Source organism: Urocampus carinirostris, chromosome 1, assembly GCF_059441175.1.
Source record: "Urocampus carinirostris isolate Australia breed hairy pipefish chromosome 1, RoL_Ucar_1.0, whole genome shotgun sequence".
NCBI lineage: Eukaryota > Metazoa > Chordata > Actinopteri > Syngnathiformes > Syngnathidae > Urocampus > Urocampus carinirostris.
The window spans coordinates 22,895,582-22,921,464 of record NC_142349.1 but is presented as its reverse complement, the minus strand read 5'-3'; the positions used below and the strand labels follow the sequence as shown (position 1 = coordinate 22,921,464).

Genomic DNA, 25,883 nt, shown 5'->3' with positions numbered 1-25,883 from the left:
ATGATTATTAAAATGGGACAGTCTTTCAAAATTTAAAAACCTTTGTTTTTTTTTTTTAATTTCATAAAGAACAACTCGGGCAAACACCTGAAAGTGTTTTTTTTTCATTAAAATACATCATCAGTGTATGTATTTATTTACAGAGCAACTTCCTACTAATATATCAGCAAACAGATGCTTTGCTAGCAGGAAATTTGAAGTTGACAACTTGTATGTCTTTGTATATCAAATGTCCACTTTCATCCGTGAGGTTGTTTCTTTTAGGGTTCCGAGCGCTGAGTTGTTCGCCGTCCGTCGGTGCGTCGGTACGGAGTGTTTCTGAGATCTGGAGGTGGAGAACGAGCGAAAATGGAGAACGTTATAGCGACGGAAAAAACACAGAACGCATCATCTACAGTACATTTTCTGCATTGTGTTACCTGTGATGATGTCCTCCAAAGCACCATCCTTGCCCTCGCGCACCTGCGGTTGCACCTGCTTTCTCTTTAGCTCTGCAATGAAGTCCATCTTTGGCATTTGGGGACCCTAAAAGGATTGGCATCATTCAAAAACATACATTTGCATGTTTGCACGTGTTCTCTACCGCAGTGGTTCTCAAATGATTGAACTTTATGAAACACCATTCTACCCTAATGACAAGCTGTGGCCGAAACAACAACAAAAATCCTCTTCTCAAATGTATCAAAAGGAAGGATAGATTAAGGCAGAGATAGTATAATATATTCACCTTTAAAAAAAAAAATTAGCCAAATCAAAACGACTTGAAGTACCATATATACTCGCCTATAAGCCGACATTGCATATAAAACTGCTTTAAAGTAACCACATACTAAAAAAAGAAATACAAATACAAATAAATCTTGTTACCAAAAATTGATGATTAGTTGTCCATGTATTTAATAAAGATTATTATACTGGTAAAATCTAAAAATATAGCATTATTAAACCATTTACTGCCCTTCCCAGTAGCACTTCGATGATAGATACTTGTACACTATTTTCTTTTTTTGCAATAGTTTCCTTCTTCGACTAGATCGTGTTGTCACTGTTTTCCACTTTTCCTTTCCTTAATCACTAACTTTCTTGGGACCACTTATTATGGCCGAGAAAGGAAAAAAAGAAATCTGACAGAATCACAATAAAATGAGATGTAGTCTTTCAGACGCCCCCTGAACTAGATGAATGCTGCTTTCCTGGCCCACTCATTGGTTTGCAGCCTTTGGTGGCAATGTATCTTTTGCTTGGCTCAACTTAAGCTCCATTTCTAAACAGCGATCTATTTATAAGCGATCAAGCAAGGTATTATCGCCATCTACTGTTACGGAAAGTAATCGACCCTCTGTTTTTTCTTCTTTCTGGCATTTTTTACCAAGACAATGGCCCCAACTCAACTAAACTCCAAAAAGATACCAGCAAATTCTGTCAACTAATATTTAGAGCGAATTTGCGCACCACCAGCCTAGCAAGCAGTTGCGCGTGGATGCTAACAAGAGTGACTTAAAAACGTGAGAATGTCTAGATCAGGGAGCTACCTGGTGCTCACAGGCTCCACATTGGTGAACACCAGTGTAGCTCTCAGACAGGTTCTGAAAATAGCTCATCAGTGATGGGTCATTGTGATTTTTCCGGGAATTTGATATCTAACTGGCATGATGATTTAGTACTTTAACTTTCTAATAACTACGACATGGCAATAACATAATAATAACATAGTAATACAATGATATGTTGAACCAAAAAGTAGCTCTCAGCTTCTTAAAAGATAGTGACCACTGGTTTGGATGAACTCTGCTTTGCGTCCCACCTTTAGGGCTGCAGCCTTTGCTGGCAAGTTATCTTTTGCTTGGCCCATCTCAAACTCCATTGTCTTTTTCATCTGGTTATCTTGCTCAGCTTTCTGTGAAATATAAGAAACAGAACCATCGGTTACAGATGTTTCATACCTTGGCAGCCCAAGCAGACTCTCACCTTGTAGGCTTTAATAAAGCGCACAAAGAGCGGGAAAAACATCGCTGGCTGTGTGGTTTTAGGGTTTTCCCCAAAATACTCCACAACAGAGCAGTAAGCCTCCTATGCAATTAAGAAGTAGATGTCAGTTTATGTGACATATAATCAAACTTGAGGCAATCAAGGCCAACCTGAGCAGTCTTGCTGTCTTTCATTAGGGACTCCAACTCCTCACTGTTGCTTTTGACAAACTCTTTTAAGACGGGGCTGTCATCCTGCACAAGGAACTCCCTCTTGGTCATTTCCATCCCTCGCTCCAGGGAGCGGATATCCTGGAGGATACTGTCCAATGACACTGGAAAGAGACATTTTCTATTAAGAGCATTTGACCAAGAATAATGGTGCAAGTGTTAGCAAGTACAGAGCGCTGCTTTGTCCACAAAGTGTAGCTCCGTGTGGAAGTTGGCCAAGTCAGGATAGTTCTCATGAACAATGTGAGCAATGAAGTGGAGAAGCGTCTGAGTGCGGTCGGTGGACTTGGTTTCAAGTAGCTTAAAGAAAAACAGTTTGAGATACTTCTTTGAACACCGTAGTCTACCATACTACGAACAATTGAGAAGTTTCTTACAAGGTCGAGACTCTGCAGTCTAAAGCCATAAGCTGCTCCTCTCTTGCTGCTGTTCATGTAGTTTCCAAAAGCTAAGATGATCTGAGAAGGGTACAAAAAAAACAGTTAGTACCTGTCTGAATGCATCATCGGCACACTACATCTCTTGACCCAACCTCTAAGATCTTCTTTAGTTTGGCCGAAGACTTGATTGACATGGATGCTGCAATAATGGAGTTGATTTGCTGAGAGGAGGCAGGAACAGATAGTCAAATCAATGATCCAAAATGTTTTAAATGAGAAAAAGACTCACTGGCTGTAGCCGTTTGATGGTTTCTGGGAAGTTTCCCATGAAGGTCAGAGTGCTAATCCGCTGGCTCAGACGAGGGATCTTGCCGAAGCGCAAAATGAAGCGGTCTTCGTCTGCGAGCTCTTCCAGGGGTCGTCCGTCATTCTCGTAGTTGATAAGCAGCTTGATCTCAAAGTCCGAGGGTATGAAGTGCTCCAGCAACTCCAGGAAGTCAATGGACAATGACTGCTGATCGTACCTGTAAAGTGGACATTTTTTTATTTCAATCAACGCTCAAAATTCCAGCGGATGGTCAGATATGCGGTTCTCACATTTCAATGGCATCACAGATCTCTGATGGAGTCATTCCTGCTTTGCGCAACGTGATGGCTAAATTCTTTGCCTTGTTCGGGTCAATCAAAGACGTCTTGCTGGGAGTTTTCGGCCCTAGCTTCTTTTTACCCTTATTTAGGTCTGTTGGATTACCCTGCGCCTTAGTCTTGAACTGTTCTTCAAACATATCCATGTTCAGCTCCTAGAGGGATGTAACATATTATATAACTTGTTCCTTGAAGAAAAGTCCCTCCAATGACTGTTTTCGGGTCAAGGTGTACCTTCTTACCTCCAAGACCTGCTCATCATCCAGCTCATGAAACACAGTTCCTGTGACCTGGTTTGGTTTTAGAGGCTGCCAGTTTAACAACGGCATCCTAAACTTTGTTTGGATGGTCTTTTTACTCTTTAACCCTGAGGAGACATAAAAAGACCATGTTAATTTTTTTTAAAGAATTTTATAGACCACTGGTCTACATTCTTTTACAATTACGAAAGTCTTGGTACCAGACAACATGTTTTGTGCACCCAGAGAGAATGGTGTAGAAGCACAAGGTGGAGGCGGTGGAGGGGGTGGCCTTTCTCCAGTGACTGATGGAGGTGGGGGCGGGGGTGGGGGCGGCTGTGGTCCTCCTCCAACAATAGACGGAGGAGGCAAAGGGGGAGGAGGTGGTGGGGGATGTCGTGGCCCTTCTCCACCTGCATCTGTCAGAAGAGATGGTGGTAATAATCCCCCACTGAAGGCAGGTGCTGGTGGAGGTGGTGGTGGTGGTGGTGGTGGTGGTGGAGGAGGAGGGGGTGGTGGCGCTGGTGGTGGTGGCTGTAGGCCTCCTCCTGGGGCAGGTGTAGGTAAGGGTGGCGACTCTCCTCCAGGAAAAGCAAGGGGAGGTGGGGGTGGTGTTGGTGACGGTGATGGGTGAGGTGATATTGAGGGACTGATTGTGGTGGAGGCATCACACGTCATGACGGCCGGTGGTGTTGGTGCCGGGATGCATTCAGTCACGGTCACAGTGATGGGAACAACTTTGATGTCTACATTTCCAGACGGGCTCCTGCTCAAGCAGATCAAACCCTGCTCTTCCAACTCCTGGACCTTCTGCTCCAGCTCAGACGGCACCTGAGGAGCCACCAAGCTCAAACGCTCTCGCTCCTTCTCCCGCTCCCTTTCCAGCTCTTTTTCCCGTTCCTTCTGCTGCAAAGCGCTCACCTGAGAACACGAGTCTCTTAGGCTCTCCTATGTTTGGAAAGATTACGTTCATGTTAACTATTATATCATTGTATTGTACGGTTGATTTTTTTTTTGCAAATAATAGGTTCTTTTGTTTTGTTAATGCTATAGACTGTAAATATAAAATGCCATAGACTGTCAAATAAACAAATTCATTATGAACACAGTCACACTTCTGTCCAGCAAACGTAAACATGACAAAAATGTATTCAATATAGCACTTGTTACAATTCAAAAAGAAAAACAACAATTTAAGAACAACTATGGTAACTACATTTGAATAAATTAGCGTACCTTGAGCAACTCCACCTCTTTTGTGGTGTGCATGAGTTGATTTTCAAGCTCAGAAATCTTCTCTAAGTTCTGAGATTCCATCTCGTGGAGCTGAGCACTTAGCTGGAAAACACGGCATATGAACCACCAAAGCAAAAATTGGTGACCTTAAATACATGTTCAGTGTCCACAAATCCCACCTGGACATTGTGTTCGTGCAGTTGGTCCACATGCTCCAGGACACTGCCTCGGCTTTCAGCATCTTCCAACAGAGCTCCCACGTCCAGCACATTGTCCAGGTAGGCTTGGATCTGCACCAGAAGCTTCTCGCTCTCTGTTAGCCTCAGACTCTAGAATGCGTGGACAATGATGAGGTACATGTCAATACCTCCATTCAAGGGAAAATACATTAGTTGAACCGGCAGATTCATCTCACGTCCAAATACTTGTCCAGCCCCAAGTTGGTGAACTCGTATTGCAGGTGCACCCGGAAGTTCATGTTCTCCACAGAATGGACCACAATGTTAATGAACTGCATGCAAGCCACCTAAAAACGTATGTGGTTCAATTTAGTATATCCTTTAACAAATTATACAAAGTGTGATGGGTTTTTATGCAGTCCAGTCACCATACCATGAAATCAATGTTGCAATCTTCGTTTATAAAATATTCCATCAGCTTCTCAAAACGGTACCTCTCTTTGCTAACCTGAGATAAAAAATAACAGAATGGGATAGCAAAAAATATGATGGTAATTCAATTATGAATTTTTTTTAGTTCAAAAGAAAAGCTCTATTTACTTCTATTATATATTCAGGCAGGGCACATTAAAACATTAATGTTGCGTTATCTAAGGCAGTGTTTCTCAACTGGTGTGTCGGGAATTTTAAAGTGGGTCATGGAGTTGTTACAGTGGGTTGGCAAAATAATGCTAAGAAGAAAAAAAAATGGAGGGTCATTTTCAGACGGGGAGGTTCTTAAAGAGGCAAACAAACAAATGAAATGGCAAAAGTTCAGTGCCATGGCAAAGATGGAGTTAGAACTGTTTCAAACATATGTTCTGTTTTAATGGCCGCACATTTAGTTATTAGTAGAAATGGGGTATTTTATTTTTATTTCATTTAGCAAGAGTTTATTTTTGTTCCTACAAAATAAATCATTTGTAAAAACATTGTGCAGAGTTCATGAAACTGAAACTGATGATAGTGTCTTGAAAAATTTAACGTGATTTGCTGCAAAATGTTGTGAAATTTGTTTTTTTCTTTTTCTTTTGTGCATTTTTAATTGAAACAATTGGAAAGATAAGAAGTAATAAAATATTGCATGCTGAATTTTATTTGTTTCCAACCTTGTTGAATCATTCGGATAATTATTAATCATTAAAAATCAGTTCTCACGTAAAATATCAGTATGATAGAACATTTAATCAACTAATTAATTAATTTAATTAAGAAGTGCGTGATCAAGGTGCCATTTGTGTTACTCCGTGCCCTTGAGGTTTGCCTCCGCCTCAAAATGGTTGGAGACTCCTGCTGTATACTGAATAACAACACCACAAGACGGTGGCAAAGAATCCTGTGAAACTAATTAACTTCTTTCATTCGAATTTTTACAGCGCTTGACCAAACCATGCAACAGGAGCAGTTAATTACTTTTGCTGTAAGTATTATTTGAAAAAAATGTTAGAATACTTTTAATATGTTTTTGCCCACACAGGGTTGCAAGAGCAGAGTGACAAACTGTGATCTGTACCGTACACTAGAATGGATGACATTGTCTACTATGTACACATTTTATCATCATCATTATTGAACCTCTCGGAAGTTGTCGAAGGCCGACAGGATGATGTCATGCCCCCCTCTGACCAGACATACTGCAGCCAGCAGCTCCAGCACCAAGGCTTTGGTCCTGCGGCAAAAGACACACATGGCACTGTCACAAAAACACATAAAAAAACAAAGACAGACAACCAAACACACCTTTGATTCCTGCTGTTGAGACTGAGCGCAATTTCGTTGACGCAACGCGGGTGCGTCATCACCAGGTTGAACCCCGACTGAAACAGGAAAACACCGCTGGATGATACTCACGCATGCTATTCAAAAGGTCAAATGTTAGCACGATTAGAAGTAACAGGTTTATCATACAGTATGGTTTGGTATTTAATCACTTTTTGTCTTCCTTAACAAATGCCAATGATTATTCTTTTGTCAGTATTGATGACATAAAGCAGAGTGGGTCTAAAATTTTTGAGTCACAGACGGCATTGGGTCAAAAAATTTGTTCGGGGCTAGACCCTGGAGACATATTCAATTTTTTTCACATGCATTTATGGATAAATATACACAATCAGACATGTTGTATTTTTATAATTGTTTTTAAATAAATGACTTTCATCAAATTTGTTTTGAAAAGCTCTTAATTAAAGCAAAAATATATATATCAAGTCCTTGTTTTAAGCACTTGATTTGGTATGTAGTTCTGTCGTATTTCCATAGTATTTTTATGGTATTGCTGTATTATTTTTTGAGTATTACAGCAGGTGTATTTTCTGTATTATGTCTGCAGTTTTTCTTTTTTCATTTCAACATGAAGGAAAATAGTTTATTAAGTCTCTGTTTTTAAGGGTGGGTGCGTCACTTAAGGTGTCCTTTAAAAGTTAAAAGTTATTATTTTCTCCATTAGGTATGTGTTAACAATGCCCAACTTGGTTCAAAAAGCCCTTTGGCTTTTTTCATATTTTATATATATATATATATATATCCCTCTCAAAGTGGACATGCACCAATGATGAAATTTCAGACCCCTCTATGATTTCTAAGTGGGAGAAATAGCAAAATAGCAGGATGTTCAAATACTTATTTTCTTCACTGTATATACACACCCTGAGCAGGAAGTTGGCCAATCATGTCAGCTCCCTCTCAGTGAGCCTCATGTTATATATAATGAACAGTAATTCATTGAGCTAAGAGTATTTTTAATGCATGTATAGACTACCATTTCAAAGTTTGGGATCACTTAAGAATGTCCTTATTTTTTTAAAGACAATCGATTTTATTTTCCCTACTAAAAATAACTATCCAGAAATACACCCACACATTGTTCAACTAGTAAATGACTATTTTAGCTGCAAATGTCTGTTTTATAATGCAATATCTACTTCCAGCAACCACCACTCTAGTCTTGTAATAGTACATTGTGTTTGCTAATTGCATTAAAAGGCAGCTGCATCATTAGAAAACCCTTGTGCAATTATGTTAGCAGAGCTGAAAACAGTTCAGCTGTTTAGAGAAGCTGCAAAACTGACCTTAGTTTAAGCTAGTCAAGTCTCTGGAGCACCACAGTAGTGAAACTCGACAGTTTGCTCTTGTTTTAGGTTTTAATGAAGGCTAGACCATGTTAGAAATTGTCAAGAAACTGCAGATCTTCAACAACAGTGTGTACTACTTCCTTCAGAGAAGAGCACAAACAGGCTCTAACCAGAGTGGAAAGAGAATTTAAAAGATAACAAGTATATTTGAGTGTCTAGTTTGAGAAACAGATCTCTTTACAGGTCCTCAACTAGCATCTGTGTTGAATAGAACTCCCAAAACACCACAGTCAACATCTCCAGTGAAGAGGCAACTCAAGATATGCTGGCCTTCAAGGCAGAGTGGCAAAGAAAAAGCCATATCTAAGACTGTCAAACAAAAGAAGGGGATTCATCTGGGCAAAAGAACATAGACAACTCATTTGATAAATAAATGTGTTCATTTTTCATAGAAAACTCTACTGTCTGGGTGACCCCAGACTATTGAACGGTAAAGAATATGATATATTTTAGGTTTTTTTCCTTATTATTAAAATCAATCTTGTTTTCTCTTAATGCATGACATTTGTAACACTAGTAGCCGCTTGAAAATGAAATTGGTACCTGATAGTTCATGATGGCCCTGAGGCACATGATGCACACGTGCACGTCATCTCTCTGGCTCGGCAAATGTGACTTCTTCATCTTGTTTCCGAGAGTAGAGCTTATTCTGTTAATGATGGCGGCATGAGTCAAAAAAAAAATAATGAAAAGGATTTTGGGGACAGCTTCTTACCTGACTGTGAGTGCCCGTGCCGCTCGGCTCATCCCGTGCGAGCTGCCAGCGCTGCTGCTCGCGCTGGTCTTAGCCAAATCCTCGATGGACCTGCCGACCACAGGCTTCCCTCTGTCGCTCAAATTGCTTCCGTTCTCGCTGTTCTCTGTGTCAAAGCTGCAGTAGGGCGAGATTTGAAGTGACTCGGTAGGCGGCGGACGGGGAAATGTTACAAAGTTTTGCGAGTCAACTCTACTGACGTGACGTCACACTGTGCCTGAGACAAGTACTCGACCAACACGTCCAGACCTTTGTTCTGCTCGTTGAGGAACTCCTGAGCCCACCTTCAAAAGAAAATGTTTTCCAGAGAATAATTACCTCCAACAGGGAATATTTGGTTTGTTTGATATCTTTCAACAGGTATGGAAAATTATGTATAGAATTGTATATTCAAGTGACTATTCACATTCTATCAACAACCAGGGATTGTACACCTTTTTCATGCCCGAATTCAAGTACTTTTGAAGGTGTTATGCAATTTCTCTTGTACAATAAAAAAAATTATCCAGTGTGAATCGTGTAGTTTGGACAAATCTCTCCCCCATATAGTTGTTGAGTAAAAATGACAGCAATATGCAGCTTACATTTTCAGATGCAGTAAGTTCTTCCCATTACAATTTACCACTGTTAATTGTTGCCTTAATTTTTTGCTAGGCCCAAAAATAAATGAAAGTAATTGATGAATAATCCTTGCACAAATACACATTCCATAGTGCCTTGTTTAGGTGTGGCATGGAACTGTCCTCCTGAGGATGACCCATAGAGAGCATTGACACAAGGGACACAAGGGAAGAAGAAATCCACTGGTAAAGCCAAGCCACCAGAAGTTAGTGTCAGCATCATTTTTAAGTGAACTTGTTAAGAAACATGACAACAATTTCATGCATTTACAAGCACTTCACACAAAATTCAAGCACTTGTCAAAATAATATATCAAAACTGAAGCATTTTCAAGAGTTTCAAGGACCCTGAACAACAAAGATGTTGAACATATGGAATGTAAATCATTTCAAAGTAGTTTTTATTTTTTTAGTAATATTAACTTTCAAGAAATGTAATTTCATTACCCAATGTGGTTGGTGCGCAGAGATATTTCCAAATCCTTGAGCACTTTGGTGGCATCTTGGATTCTTTTCTTCTAATGAACATGGAACAGCAAGAAAAAAAAATGTATTATTGTCAGATAGCTTACCACTGGAGTGTCCGGGAGCCAAAAGTGGGTCATGGACCCGTTTTAAGTGGGTCGTGGGCTGTTGCCTTGACAAAATAATGCTTAGAAGAAAAAAAAAAAGGATGGTAGATAACACTTCTTAACAGTAAATGGTGATAATGCATTGCTCCATCTATTTTACCTGTTAGTTTGAGAGGGACCACATTCATTTTATTGTAGTTTTGTGCGTTGTATTCTTTTTTTGCCCATAATAATGGGTCCCAAAAAATATAGTGATAGGGGGAAAGAAAAGTGAAACACAGTGACAACAACGATCGAGTTAAAGAAGAAAACAATTGCCAAATATGAAAATGGTGTACGAGTGTCAATTAAAGCGCTGCTGGGGAGATATATACTGGACTGTCTCAGAAAATTAGAATATTGTGATAAAGTTCTTTATTTTCTGTAATGCAATTATAAAAACAAAAATGTCATACATTCTGGTTTCATTACACATCAACTGAACTATTTCAAGCCTTTTATTATTTGAATATTGCTGATTTTGGCTGAAAAAAACTCAAAAATCCTATCTCAAAATATTAAAATACTTCCTCAGACCAAGTAAAAAAGTAATTTTATAACAGCAAAACTAAATCAAACATTTGAAAATGTCCATTGATGCACTCTGTACTTGGTTGGGAATCATTTTGCACGGATTACTGCATCAATCCGGCGTGGCATGGAGGCAATCAGCCTGTGGCATTGCTGAGGTGTTATTGATGCCCAGGATGCTTCGATAGCGGCCTTCAGCTCATTTGCATTTGCAGGTCTGGTGTCTTTCATCTTCTTCTTAACTATACCCCACAAATTCTCGATGGGGTTCAGGTCAGGGGAATTAGCAGGCCAATCAAGGACAGTGATAACATGGTCAGTGCACCAGTTACTGGTGGTTTTGGCACTGTGGGCAGGTGCCAGATCATGCTGGAAAATGAAATCCTCATCTCCATAGAGCTTTTCAGCAGATGGAAGCATGTAGTGCTCTAAAATCTCTTGGTACACAGTTGCATTTACTCTGGACTTGATGAAACACAGTGGACCAACACCAGCAGTTGACATGGCTCCCCAAACCATTGCTGACTGTGGGAACTTCACACTGGATTTCAAGCAACTTGGATTTTGCTCCTCTCCAGCCTTTCTCCAGACTCTGGCGCCTTGACTTCCAAATTAAATGCAAAACTTGCTTTCGTCTGAAAAGAGGACTTTGGACCACTCTGCAACTGTCCAGTGCTTCTCCTCCATAGCCCAAGTCAGACGCTTCTTCCGTTGTCTTGAGTTCAGAAGTGGCTTGACCATGGGAATACGGCTATTGTAGCCCATTTCCCGGACACGTCTGTGAACTGTGGCTTTTGATACCTGGACTCCAGCTTCAGCCCACTGTCTTTGAAGCTCCCCCAAATTATGGAAGCGGCTCTTCTTCACAATTTTGTTAAGGCTGCGGTCATCTCTCTTGGTTGTGCAGCGTTTCCGGCCACATTTTTCCCTTCCAACAGACTTTTTGTGGATATGCTTTGAAACTGCACTCTGTGAACAGCCTGCTCTTTGAGAAATTTCTTTTTGTGTCTTACCCTCCTGATGGAGGGTATCAATGATGGTCCTCTGGACAGCAGTCTTCCCCATACTTGTGATTTAGTTTACTGAACCAAGCTGAGTGTTTCTAAGGCTCAGGAAACCTCGCAAGGTGTTTCGAGTTAATTAGATGATTCAGGTGATTAGTTGAATAGCCTACTTGTATACTTTTTCATGATATTCTAATATTTTGAGATAGGATTTTTGAGTTTTCTTAAGCTGTAAGCCAAATTCAGCAATATTAAAATAATAAAAGGCTTGAAATAGTTCAGTTGATGTGTAATGAATCCAGAATGTATGACATTTTTGTTTTTTTAATTGCATTACAGAAAATAAAGAACTTTATCACAATATTCTAATTTTCTGAGACAGTCCAGTATATATATATATATATATATATATATACTGTCTCTGCTTAAACTGCACAATCCGTACATTGTGGAAATTTAAAAAGTAGAATTTTTCTTGATATTCAGCTTGTCATTAGGGTGGAACAGTGGGTCCTGTACTCAGACCAGTTGAGAACTATTGTTTATGAGACCAACAGATAATGGATTTTTTTGGTGTTGTATTTTTTTTACAATAGATGCAAAGCGAACATTTCTTCCTTTTTTGGACAGGTGGATGTTTGAACTGGGATATGTTTGTCTTATTTCATAATGTAATACTTTAATGAAGATATATCTGCAAAAAAAGCTTCGATTACATTCTGTCTTGTCACACTGCATGATAGAAGAAAGGTGAGAGAAGATCAAATTCACAGACCCGACGAGCCACCACCACTTGGTCTTGGTAGAAGCTCCTTATCTTGGCCAGGTATGTAGATGGAGGGCTTTTCACTTGGAAGCGCTCCTGTGGGAGGAGAGGTAAATGATCTAACCAGCAAACATTAACATGGAAGTATTTGCATCTAAAGTCGCACACTCCAATCAAAGTGAGCGGCCAGCCAACACTGTTGCCCTGCCGACACACCTTTGGTTCTAGCACTGTCATCATTCTCTACTAGTCTCCATCACTCTGTCTCTCTCCCTTACTCTCTCTCTTCCAGTCCTTTCTCTTTCTTTATCCCTCTCTCTATCTCTCCCAGTCTAAATCTGTTTCTCTCCTTGTCTCTCTCTCTCTCTCTCTCTCTCTGCCTATCTGTCTGTGTCTCACCGTCTCTGCCTCTTTCTCTATCTTTATCTCTCTATCTCACAGCCACTCTCATTTCTCTCTCTCTCATTTCTCTCTCTCTCTCTCTCTCTCTCTCTCCACTCTCTGCCTATCTGTCTGTGTCTCACTGCCTCTGCCTCTCTCTCACCCTCTATCTTTATCCCAGCCTCTCTCTCTCTCTCTCTCTCTCTCGCTCTCTCGCTCTCTCTCTCTCTCTCTGGCTTTTTCACTCTCTATATCTCTCACATACATACTCCCCTGGGTCTGATTCCCTGGCTATGTGTCTCAGGAGTGTCTGACTCTACTCTATTTGGGCTCCCTATCTCACATAGAATAACATAAGTTAAAGGTTATGGGTAAAGATTAAATTAATTAAAAATAAAAACTTCTAAATTGACACCTTAAAAAAACACACACAGTACCTGGTCGCAGACAAGTTCCCATTTCTTGTCATTGTCATACTGACTCAACAGCTGCAGTTTATCAGGCGGTAGGTTCATGTAACTCTGAAATACATTATAATTCTTATTAAAAAAACCTGCTTTGCAGGCAGGAATTTTGGTGGTCGTCTTAGTGTCATTGAGTTCCACTTGTTCCCAATATAGTATGATTATCACAGGGTTCAAAATAGTCGTCACCAAACAAATGGATTTTGCTTCTTAAACCATACTCTACAAGCACAATATACATTAAAAAACATGTTCAGATTAGTACATAATACAGTAGAGAAATTTTACTTTGTGTACAGTCCATAACTGATGCATTCTCCAAGTTTATTCATTTAATATGACGTTTTTTTAGCGTACGTTAGGAACTAGGCAGTGAGGTTCTCACAGCTCCCCTGAAAGAAGTGTCAGCAGAAAAGGTTGTGCTGCACATTGCCGCCTCTTCCCTTGCTGTTGCTATAATTTCAGTTCGACAGTTAAAAAAGTGAGATCTTCACTTTAAATGTCTTAAAGGTTCAATCAATACGAGCTATTAAGATTCTAATTTTCAGCTTATCTAGATTGTGTTTGACAATGAAAAAGAAGGACTAACATCTTGAGTGTGGTATATTGTAAGCGTGTTGCTTCCCGTCTTATGTTCTGTGTTTGTGGCGCGTTGCCCCACTTCCCCTTCAGGCCCTTGCACGCTAAACCAAACAGTGCCATGTATCTAGTTGAGTTCTCTTTGCATTTATAGAACTGTGTGTTTTAGACAAATTAAATAGCAGGTTTTGTTGACTATATTGGTATAGATCTTACAAACTAATCATTTTGACTTTGGGAGAATACTTAAGGCACATCAAGATAACGTTATTGTGACACAAAATGAGTAAGGTGACACTCATTGAGCAATCTTTGAACACAGTGGTTATACTTTTGTTTTGTAGCTCTCCCACATGTCTGTTCCTATTTTGTACACTGGCTCATTTTAATCTGTATTGTTATTAGTTTCATAGAGTGTGTTTCTGCCTGCTAAAGCTTTTGCTGAATTATAGGCAAAGTTCCTGATTGAAGCTGGAAGTGTAGCCTGTGCAATTCAGAGATCGACCTGGTCATAATTTAGCACAAATCAAGTGCTTTGCGATTTTTTTGTTCTATGGAGGATGGATAATTCACACCTGTGAGAATTATCATAATGGTTAAACGTTGTATGAAACGTCTTATCTGATGTCACTACAAAGATAGTAAAGTTAATCTTTAGCGCGCGGCAATTTTAGGGTGAATACATTTTTATTTGATGTTTATTTTGTCATAAGCCTAATAGGAAGTGTATAAAAATAGATAATGAACGTGTTTTTGAAGAATATTTGCTGATTTTAATAGACCACTGTGCTGGTATTTTAAATATACACTCTTAAATCAGTGCTAAAAATCTGCAGACAGATTACTCCGATATGAATTAAAGTGCCTGCTCTATTTAACTTGTCGTTATTTTCACAGCTCAATCAATCCAATAAAGTGAATGAAGTCCAATGAAATTGGTTAATCAGGTAGGTACTGTAGATAACAACGGCTTAATCAAGTGCTACTGTATTCATACCATTGGGCTGTCTCTGTCAAATGAATCATTTGAAATTGTAAGGTGCCTCTTGCTTAATTCTGCATGTGACCTAAGTAGGATTGTGAAAGTTTAAACAAAACTGTTCTTTACTCACCAGCACCACATTAAAGCGTTCATGAAGCTCCTCCTCAGCAGGCAAAGGCAGCTTGGGGGTTGCCGGCTGCTTCTTGGGCAGCGTTGGTGCACCAGGCTCACTCATGATGGACGCTGTGCCCACCGAAGTCCTGTACTCACAACTGTCGGGTGCCGGCTCCTGCTCCGAGCCCCCGGCATTCCCCATCACTAATCTCCACACGTAATCCAGGAGGAAAGCCGTGCACAAACACTTTCTACCAATAAATCAGCGCATACCAGAGAAAGCCACGGTCACTTCCAAAGAGCGTGAAGGCCTAGATGAGGCCTTGTAGAGACAGGCGCTCCATTGCAAGGTTGTCGAACACCTCGAGATGAGCTCTGAGTTTGGTATCTGAGCGGAAGGCAGCACACTGAAAGACAAACCGCACAAACTGAAAAGCAGAAGCAGTAATTTCCTGTACATTACAGAGACACAAACGCCCAGGTTGGAGCGCAACTGGGTAAGAATTGTAGCCGTGAACCTCTGGGTGGATGCAGGTGTTTGAGGTTAGGTGCATACTTTTATTTTCGTACCACAAATATTTGCTTTTTTATCTTGAATCTTTTGTGGTGTAAAAGTTTGATCTTTATCCTTTAGACTAGAGAGTATTCAAAAATGCTTTTTTTTTTCAACGAGGCACAAAACGTGAAGCGTTCCACTCCATATCTATGCAGTTACGTTGCATGTGCCAGAGGACTCTCCAAGTTGACAGGTTTGGATCATATCCTCGAGAGCTGTGACGTCATTAATGGAAGAACACATCACTTCCAACATAGCAAATCCTGTTAACACAACACAAAGAGGCAGCTGCCAAGCAGACGGCTATTGTAGTGAACAGTATTTGCAAACCGTTTATTTCTGCTTGGATAAATCGGAACTTTGCTTACGCGGTCGCTGGGGGCTTTTTGGTTGTTTTGTCTGAGTTGCGTGCTTTGACCTCCAAAAGCTTCTTGGGATAAGTTTACCTGCTGCAATTACAGGGTGTGTTCCTTGTTTGATCTGCCTCCTTCCAGGTAGGCGATTGTGACTTTTGTTTTTTTGCCACGTGTTGTCTAGCCTCCCATTATTCCGCAGAGGCTGCAGCTGCCTTTCGTTAACCCCCGTTAGCAGCCTGCCGTGTCCCTTGGTTTATTCCTGGCTGGGTTTGTGTTTGTTGCTGTTGCCGCTTATCATTATTCCTCACTCTTTATTCTACCATTTTTACATCCACCTGTGTCAAAATGCATAGGCATTCTCAAAAAAACTACCAAAAGTTGACTCAAAGCATTCGTAACTTATTTGACTAACACAAAGACCAATAAGGTGACTGGTTGGGGGGGTGCCACGGCTGAGGATGCCCAAGTCTTCAAAATGCATTATCTCAGAAAATAACTGGAGTATCACGGTTCACGGATCCCTTAACCACATGGGTTGTAAGGGCACCAATTGGGACGCAACTCTGGACAGCCTTCTCCACTGTTGACGGTCCATGAACTGCTCTTGGGTCTTGGCAAAGTTGGCACCAGTCAATTACTTAATGTTGTCAGCCCAGTTCTTTTTCGGTCTTCCTGTCCACCTGTCCAATTGGACTGCACCCTGGAAAATTATCTTGGTCAGCCCTGACGATTTTGTGACGTGGCCATGCCACTGAAGTTTCTTTCCGCGCACAGTTGACGAGTTCTTCATGGTGTCCCAATATGCCCTTTGATAGTGTTGCGCACTGCTTCGTTTGTCACATGGGCTAAGTAGCTGATGCCTAGAAGTTTCCTGTAGCATCACATCTCTAAGGCCTGGATTTTCTTTTCCAGTTCTGCTGTGAGAGTCCATGTCTCGCAAGTGTAGAGGAACATTTAAGTAACCAGCACTGCATGAGTCTGATCTTTGATTTCATTGCAATGCTCTTGTCCCAATTGGTATGTATCGATAAAATATACATAGAGTACTGGATGCAACAAAAATGTGCTGTTTTCTCACATTTTAAATGTTTTATACAGTACCTTGAAAGAAGGCCAGTTTGCTTTGAGACCAGTCAAGGGAATCAAGCTTAGCAACACTGACACACCGCGGCCAAGATGAAGTACTGCAGCCTCGTCTGTGACATTTGTCGCTTAGGGGAAAAAGAAACACACATACAAACTCAGTCACAATGCCTTGGCGTTGACAGCAAACCTCGGCATTCTGTTCCAGCAATGTTGGATGACAGCTCTTTCTTACTTTACCAGGCGACCGGCTACTTGGTTTTGATAGCGAAATAAGCCCTTCCGGCTTTTGGTTAATGTAAAGTTTAACAAAAGGACCACGAACGCACCAACGCTATCAAAGACTCCTAAAATGGCGGATACGACGACGTCCCCCGAAGACCACGGCAAGGTAAAGTTGAGTCGTGTTTTCGCAAAAAACATCATCTCTTTGGTCTTGTTACAAGTCTTTTGTGACATCAACCACAAGAAACCTGTCGTGTGTCGGTTTTCTTTCGGGCTGCTCAGGCCTCCAGTTGTCGGGCTTTGTTGTCTTCTTGGGTTAAGTGATCGGAGTTATGAATCTCACCTCTTTCGCGACGCAGTAATAGGGGATGTAATGGGCAACTCTTTTAATTTGTCTTATCTAATAGAAACGTTCTTTTTGGCTCCTTCTGTTTTTGAAATATACCCGATGTTAGTTTTAATAAGTTTAGACTCTTTAACATTAGAGCAAGGGTCTCCAACCTTTAATAAACTGGGGGGACTACCTTTTCGTTACTAACTAGCCCAAAGGACTACTAGTTTGATAGGCATTTTAAAAAATAACATATCAAGTTGTTACTATGTTTTTACTGCGTTATAACTACATATCTGTCGACTTTTATACATTTTTTATTTTTTTAAATCGTGTTCGCATTTTTTGTAGGGGATTTTTTTTCAAACAAATGTAAATAACACTTTTTTGGTGAAAAATAAAACTTTTATAGATAAAAGGATATTTTCTTCCATTGTCTCGCTCAACTGAAATTCTTGCTGTTTGATGGCAAATGTCGTCGTCTTTCAAGCATTTATTTGGCAAATCAAATAAAATTGTTTACACTAATTACCTTGGTTTTTATTCTACGGTCTGTCTTGCTGTGAGTAAATAGGTGCTGTGTTGTGTTTGCAAGGTTTTCTATCGCTTAGTAAGGGGAATTGCAATCGTCTGAGGTTAATTGTTTGAAGTAAGGGTAAATAGACTCTCTCAACGACTAAAAAAATAATTACTAGAAAATCACAATGACCCAGCACTGCTGAGCTATTTTTGGATTGGTCCGCGGGCTACTGACCTGTCTTTAGGGGGCTGTCGCTGGCACCACATTGGTGACCCTGGTTTAGACTTTACGTATAAAAGTCAACAGTTATGTACTTATAACACCGTAACAACATAGTAATAATCTTAAGTAAACTCAAACAAGATGTTTTTGTATAGAATTCTCTGAGAAATCGCTTTTTTCTTGGCACACTTTCAAAGGCCACACGTGTAGTGTACGGCTGATTGTTGTCTTATGGACAGACTTTCACTTCAGCTGCAGATCACTGAAGTTCTCCAGAATGATCATGGTTCTCTTCTCATTGCTGCATCTCTGATAAGTCTCCTCCTTCGAGGTAAAAGCTTAGAGGGAAAGCAGTGTTTGTAGATTGGCAGTGGTCTGATACTTCCTCCATTTCTATATGATTTCTTCCAGTGTTCTTTGAAATGTTTAAAGCATGGAAATCTATTTGTATCCAAATCAGGTTTTAATCTTCTCCACCACCAAATTTCGAACCATGCCTAGTGTATTTGCTGGTCTTGGCGGTACACTCTGCACAATAAACTGAACCCTGAGACTATCAATGAGCAGGCATATTCATACAGAGAGTTGATTACACAAATTCATCCTATTTATCATCTGTCATTTAGGACAGCATTAGGTTATCCGGGGGTCCTCCCTGTACTTCTGGAGTGAGTTTACTACACTGAAAGTAAACGGGGGGGCGAATAATATTGCACACCTCACTTTTCAGTTTATTTATTTGTTAAAAAAGTAATAAATATGGAATAGATTTCATTCTGCTTTGCGATTATGTCCTAATAATTGACCAAAAGTACATTTTCAGTTTCAGCCCAAAGAAAAAAACAGAAAAACATTGCCCAAGTAAGTACCGGTAGGCTGTGCTGACATGACGTCAAAAGTGAATGGAGCCATTCGAAGCTGGCTTTCACTCACACACGACAAGGAAGGAGATGCAAAATCCCATCAAAATGAGAGCTGTTCCAAGTTTATATAATGAAAATATTTACTTCTAAAGTCTGTGGATCTCTTTTGCCTTGGCTAATGTTTACAATAATTGCTAGCACTGCAGAGCTAAATTGCTTAAGTTGAGCAGTTTTAATCCGTAAACCCCTACTTTATATGTGACATTCAGTCTGTTTGTCCCCTACGTCAATTTGTTGGCGCCAATCCAGGTGCAGCTAGTTTAATTTGCAATTTTTATTTTGGTGTGACTCATTGCATACACTTTCAGGTTGTTTTTTTTTTGCCAAGTGTTTTACATTTTAATTTTTTTGGTTTCTGCCCAACTAATGTTCCCAAATGCATTATTCTTATCCTAATTGACAAGCTAACTGAGAACAAGTACATCCGAACGGTTTGCTAGCCACTTGCTGGACACAATCACAGGGCAAACCGTTCTCCTTCAGGCTGTAGAAAAAGATAATAAATTCAACAATTAAAAAAAATGTTATGTTAAATGTTTTTTTTTGCTACTTTATGTTTTGCAATCTCTTCTTAGGGATGTACTTTTAATATATGTTGCCTTCTGTTGATGAGTTGAAGAGACCATTTTGTAGATAGGCCTTCTCAAGTAAAGCTAAGGGCGCACGTGAAGTACAATTGTTTGGCCGTGTCCTAATTTAAAAGTCGCTCACACTTTTGTGGTCTTGAATGTACTTCTATGAATAGAAGTAATCAAGCTAGTGCTCAGTGGGTGTTTTGCGCATCATTGTTCTCATTTAGGCCAGCACTTGGACTGCATGTTACTTTTGTCCCTTTCTTACTCTGCATTTTGTGTTGCCTGGTGACGGCTCAGCACTCAAACGTGGTGTTCAGCGATGCTGTCTTTGACCCTGGTGAGTTTTTTGCTCCTCGTTACTCGGCCTCGTGGTCGTCAATGTTTAGGAAGATTGACCGGTGTGCTTCGTTGTAGGTCTGCTTGGCGACATGTCCGGGATGGGAAACGTGGTTTCAAGAGCCAATAGCATCAGCTCAACTAGTGCCTCCTCAGTTCCAAACACAGGTAACAATTGTTAATAAAATACTAAATTGTCATGGTGAATATAAAGTAGTAAGTTGATGCAGTGAGATTAAACTCTCCGTGGTTACCTTTTTCACCCGTCAGTTTCTTTAAAATAACAAATTATAAAAGTCCAAAACCCACAGATGACGAGGACAGCGACTGCAGGCAGGAGACGTCCTACAAGAACTCATACAAAGACCGGCGGAGACAAGCACACACACAGGCTGAGCAAAAGCGGCGTGATGCCATTAAGGTGACACAGCCTTACTCTTAGACTAGGACTAAACGTGTAACTATGGTCCAAACCTGAAAATTATCTTAAGATCTTTTAATTTCCCTCTCCAGAAAGGCTATGATGACCTGCAGTCCATTGTGCCGACCTGCCTGCAGTCAGACTTTACAGTGGGAGCGCAGAAGATCAGCAAGGCAACCGTCCTGCAGAAGAGTGAGCGACACTAAATCCTTATTGCGGACCTGATTCTCTAGTGGGGACACACAACCAAATATGCTCATAAACTGACCCCTGATTTCAGTATTTTGTTTTATAGTTGTAAAAACGGCTGAGATGCGAGTATATACATTTTGCATGACGAAAAAATGGAGTGCCTTTATATTCTGTGCTTGAGACCGCGCTATTGTAACTGTAATTAGGTGTACTTTGAAGGTATATTTAAACTTGCTGCTCATGATTGGTGTTGTTTCATCGTTTGCAATGGACTGACAGTTAGCGATAAGAGGACGTTGTCACTTATGATCTGACCCCTTGTTAGTAGCGGAGTAACGCACCATATTCTAACAGCAGTTGAGTTAGAATAGTTTACTAGTACTTGTTACCAAGAAAAGTAATTGTGTTCCAGAAAAACTAGTCCTAACTCTGATCATAAGCAATGGAATATAAATATGTCTGAATAAGTCTTGTTTCTGAGGGCAGAGCATTCCACAGCACCGGTGTACAAACGGAGAACGCTCTTGAGCCTGCTGATTTCTGTTTCATTCTTTAAGTCAAAAGTAGTCCACCATTTTTCTGTCCAGAGGATCTGAGACTGACAGTTGGGCAAATAAGTATTGAGTCCTCTCACTTGAACATATTCGAGATACCTTTAATTGTCAACATGGGTAAACCTCAACCATGAGAAATAAGACTTTTAAAAAGAGCCAGTCCCATAGCATTTAAGATCGAGTCATCAAAAATACTAAATGGAGTGTGAAAAAGGCATTTACGCCACTCTTAATTGACTATTATTCACACAAGTTTGGATTTGCAGCCATTGAATACATCAAGTTTCTTCACAAAGAGAAGAAGAAGCAAGACGAGGAAGTTTCCCGCCTGCGGAAAGAAGTGACAGCGCTACAAATCATGAAAACGTGAGTGTGTGCGTATGCGGGGGACACTTGATGTTGAATGTTGATTGCTAAATTCTGAAAAGGTTGATCAAACTTCTGCAAATTGAGGCATACAGTGGGCCCTCGCTACTTCGCGCTTCGACGTTCGCGGATTCAGAGCTTTGCGGGCCTAAAAAAAATAAAAATAATGATTATTATTATTATTTATTTATTAAGCAGTTTTGAAGGGGCATCGCTATTTCGTGGTTCCATGTTCGCGGGTTCAGAGCTTCGCAGGTCTAAAAAATAATAATAGAATAAAATACATTTTATTTTTTTTTTAATTTTGAGGGGGCGTCGCTACTTTGCAGATTTTCACTTTTCGCGGGTGGTTTTGGTCCCCATTAACCGGGTCTAAAAAATAATAATAATAAAATATATATTTTTTTTTTTAGGTGCGCCGCTACTTTGCAGATTTTCACTTATCGCGGGTGGTTTTGGTCCCCATTAACCGCGATAACCGAGGTCCCACTGTACTTGCCTTTCCTGTAAAAAAATGAGATATATCATTTGTAATACTATTGCAATTAGTGAGGTTCTTTGTAGGCAGTGTTGGGTGCCTTGTAGAAAAAAGTAGTTACATTTACTAGTGACTTCATTTCAAAGGTAATTGCATTACCCAACACATTACTGACACCCAAATGTAGCACATTATTCTGAAAGTAACTATGTAGTTCAAATTACCGTAAAAACGTACATTGAGCCAGACTCCTAAAACTTCTTAAACATAACCACATAATAAAAGAAAACAGAAGAAAACGGTGAACCCTTCATATTTTTTCGCTTGTGCAATCTTGACAGCCAAGAAACTCCATGTCCACTTTGTCTTCAAAGTACAGACGCCTCCTGACCTACGTACATTAGACTCACGGATTCCGGCAGACATGATCATTTTAAGTGATATTTCCCAGAGCGAATCTGGCATTTGAGGTGTTGCCTTTAAACAAAAATGATTGGAGTTTTTGTGGGCAAGAGCTGTGTATATGTGTGTAACGCACATTGGATTATATCTCATCAGTCAGAGAATGGAGAAAAGAGAAAGTGGTCCTAAAAGACATGTATAAACGTGAAAAATCACAACGGGTGATACAACTATTTGGTCTATCTGATGATGAATTGGACTTTGGATGAAATCAAATACATTACACATTTTATGTTGGTATTGTGTTTATAGTTATCAATTCATTATTTCAACAATGGCTGCATGTATTCAGCAAGGTTTGTCATACAGATTTTTAATAAAAAATTAGGGGTGTGCATTATGCACAAATACAGTATTCCGTTGACACCCATCTCACTTGTTTTCTTACCTAGTCACTAATTAGAAGACATAATCCACAGTCTGCTTTAAAAAGTAGTGAAGAAATGACAGTTGAATTTCAAAATGTTAAGAGTAACACGTTACAGTACTTGTCACTAACTAAGAAAAGTAATTGCTCTCCAGGAACGCATTACTCCCAACAAGGTTTGAAGATGCTGCTGTCTAGCTTAGCAACCGTGTTCCAAAGGATGTTCAGAAGATAGCTTTGTAGTATCTTGAAACTGTTGGATTGGGCCTGGCCTCTGAAGTGTTCATGGGAGACTTGAGCTAGCTAGATTAAAAAAAAATTGAGCTCAAGTTGCCTAACTATTGGAAAATGTCAATCAAGTGTTTTGTTTTTTGATGATAAAAACGTTTTAGATGCTTTTTCTCTTCATAGGAACTATGAGCAGATTTTGAAAGCGTACCAGAACCAGCCGCAGCAAGGCTCAGACCAGGTGTCGGACCAGATTAAGTTCAACATCTTTCAGAGCATCATGGACTCGCTCTTCTATTCCTTTAGCAGCTATGTGTCAGTCAACAGCTTCAACGAGCTGTCGGCAAGCGTTATCAACTGGATCGAGGAGCATTGCAAGCCGCTGGTACGCTCGCCGAGCCGTTCCTAACCAGGTCTTTGCAAAACCTTGCGTTTGACTGCTTTTTTTCCCCCCTCCTTTAGCTGCTGAAAGAATTTGTCCTTGGCGTGTTACGGCAGATAAACAGCCAGCTCTACTGATCCGGGCCGTGTTAGTACTCGAGTATGTATAAGCCACAGAGGCACACTTGACGTTTGTCTCAGTTTGGCCCTCTGAGCCAGTCTACAATTCGGATAACATTTTGGTAGACTAAACAAGAAACATTGAATACTGATTAGACAACACAGACCTCAAGATGTTTTCAAGAGCATTTATTTTAGGTGTGTGTGTGTGTCTGTGTGTATTTTCTTGCTCAGGGCTCACTTTCTTTACCAGTGTTCTTGGAGATCTCAGTAAATTGTGCGGATGTGTCTAATGCCGTCAGTGAGTAGACACACCATATAATTATTCTCTTAACATTATTTGATGTGGAGGTGTGTGGTGACTTTTGACACAAAAAAGGTGTGAAAACAGCCTTTATTACTGTCTCTGAGACTACCTTTACAGGCTGGCATCCAAAATCCGTAGCAAACGTCATGCTGTAGTTGCCTACAAAATAAATACTCAAGTGGATTTAAAAGTGTTTGATTGCCCCTGTGTAAAGGACGAGACGGATTTACATGGAGAGTAGTTGGAGGCTGTTTGTCTTCTTATCTGCTCATCAAGTCGGGTCGCAGGAGCAAAAACCTTAGTGGCAAAGTCAGAACTTTTCTTAACCAGCTGCTTCACCCAGCTGTCACAAGGGGATCTCAAACCGCTTGCAAGCTAGCCGAGAGATTTAGTCTCTCCAGTTATTTCTTGGTCGGATGAAGGGCCTCGTCTCCGCGACATTTTCCCCAAAATAAAGATTCACAAACGTAAATCGGGCCATTAAAGAACAGCAACTATGACTGAGCATCTCCCAGGTGACAGATTCACTTCAAAAAGGACACACATCCTTTGGGGAACTCTTTTGGACTATTTATAAACTGCTGGTTTTGTCAATCATGACACAACAAATAGATTAACATTCAAACAGAGGTCCACTTTTTATCATGGCTCTTTCTTAACGGGTTTCTATATCACAGCAGATGTATTGTTATGGAAAATTTGTGACAAGCAGAGAATTGTAATAAAAGAAGACAGCACAGATTGTGATCAGTTCAAGATTATTGTCAGTTTTGTACAGTAAATAAGTAATGCAAACACACTATTCCTGGCTCTGGTTGTTTTGTCGATGACTTGAACATTTGGCATAGGCTTCAGGGTTCTGCCTTTCCTTTCCAATTCCAGCAAACATGACATAGGCTCTCGGGATCTGACCTTTGTTCTCCCAAAATTCCATTGCCTAATTTGACCTTAAAAGCTCTGCACCCCCATAGACCTGAGTTGAACATGCTACACCCTCCCCTAAATTTGCTTAATGGTAGAGAAAGTTGCTGCAACAAATGAACACCATCCTTTTAGGATGACTCTCAAAAGTCATGTTTATTTGTATAGCCTTTAATCACAAGGAGTCTCAAAGGTCTGCTCTGACCACAGATTATTGCAAACTGCAGTCGACACCATCCCCTGTTCTAAAACCTACAAGAGGGAAAGGAAAAACCCAAAATCCTCAACATGAAGAAAATGAAGAAACCTTGCGAAGGGAACGCACATGAGGCAACCCCCCTTCCAGGATGACCAGGCTGCAATGGATGTTGCAATAACAAATAATAGATATTGTGTTATTTTCGATTGTTCTCAGCTCAGGGATGCTGCTGGAAATGTGAATTTCCCTTCGGGGATGAATAAAGTATCTATCTATCTTGACAACATGATGGACTGGATGTAAAAACCTTAAGAAACTTGACCAGATACTGCCCCATATTTTCTGAGTTTATTGTGCGTTTGCATGAGGATTTTTAACGAGAGGTAAAATGTACCCAAGCCACTTGAGCGCAGTCATGGAAGTCTTTTGCTCCATCCGAATGGCATCTTGACCAGCTTTTTGCAATGCATACAATGCAATACAGAAACTTCAATTGTTTTATTTCCCTTCAGATTTCTTTTATTCGAGAAAAAAAACCTAATGCATACACAGGGTTCTATACGCCTTTTCCATGTCCAAATTTAAATACTTTCAAAGCTAACTTCCAGTTTTTCCGCAACCAATAAAAAATATCCTGTGTGAATAGTGTACCTTGCAGATACACTAATGTATCTGCAATTTGCATATGTGACTTTGAATATTGTGTGTGCATTTATCAAGACATTTTTTTGACCTTGATTTAATCGTAAATATATTTGTGGATCTTTACAATACACGTGAAAATATTTTTGAGACAAATCTCTACCCATACAGGTTTGGGGTAAAATAACACCATTACATTTTCAATAGCAATAAGTTCTTCTCATTGCAATTTACCACTAGGAAACCCTACCTTCATTTTTTGCGT

At 40.1% G+C, this 25,883-nt stretch overlaps 2 protein-coding genes across 3 annotated transcripts; one reads left to right on the top strand and one right to left on the bottom strand.

Annotated features, from left to right (window-relative positions):
- Positions 1–23: 23 nt before the first annotated feature.
- On the bottom strand, positions 24–17,214 carry fmnl1a (formin-like 1a). Its single transcript, XM_088330568.1, has 27 exons — positions 17,084–17,214; positions 16,867–16,976; positions 14,870–15,260; positions 13,152–13,235; positions 12,343–12,429; positions 9,869–9,939; positions 9,002–9,085; positions 8,763–8,918; positions 8,591–8,696; positions 6,657–6,733; positions 6,492–6,585; positions 5,311–5,385; positions 5,114–5,224; positions 4,878–5,027; positions 4,699–4,800; positions 3,684–4,410; positions 3,466–3,590; positions 3,176–3,378; positions 2,868–3,102; positions 2,731–2,799; positions 2,576–2,656; positions 2,369–2,498; positions 2,139–2,302; positions 1,969–2,070; positions 1,805–1,897; positions 420–525; positions 24–325 (listed from the first exon to the last, which is right to left on the bottom strand). Exons 3-27 carry the CDS (start codon positions 15,053–15,055, stop codon positions 261–263), a joined length of 3,483 nt encoding a protein of 1,160 aa, XP_088186694.1. The 5' UTR covers positions 15,056–15,260; positions 16,867–16,976; positions 17,084–17,214; the 3' UTR covers positions 24–260.
- mlx (MAX dimerization protein MLX) lies at positions 16,963–25,260 on the top strand. 2 transcript variants are annotated; one of them, XM_088330591.1, is made up of 9 exons: positions 16,963–17,239; positions 19,942–19,981; positions 20,059–20,148; positions 20,292–20,401; positions 20,494–20,593; positions 21,414–21,513; positions 23,232–23,433; positions 23,511–23,589; positions 24,988–25,260. In XM_088330591.1, the coding sequence occupies exons 1-8, from the start codon at positions 17,201–17,203 to the stop codon at positions 23,565–23,567; spliced, it is 738 nt and encodes a 245-aa protein (XP_088186717.1). In that variant the 5' UTR covers positions 16,963–17,200; the 3' UTR covers positions 23,568–23,589; positions 24,988–25,260. The 2 variants fall into 2 exon arrangements, with proteins under 2 accessions (XP_088186717.1, XP_088186708.1); XM_088330582.1 differs by lacking the exon at positions 24,988–25,260 and having other exon boundaries at positions 23,511–24,658.
- Positions 25,261–25,883: the final 623 nt, after the last annotated feature.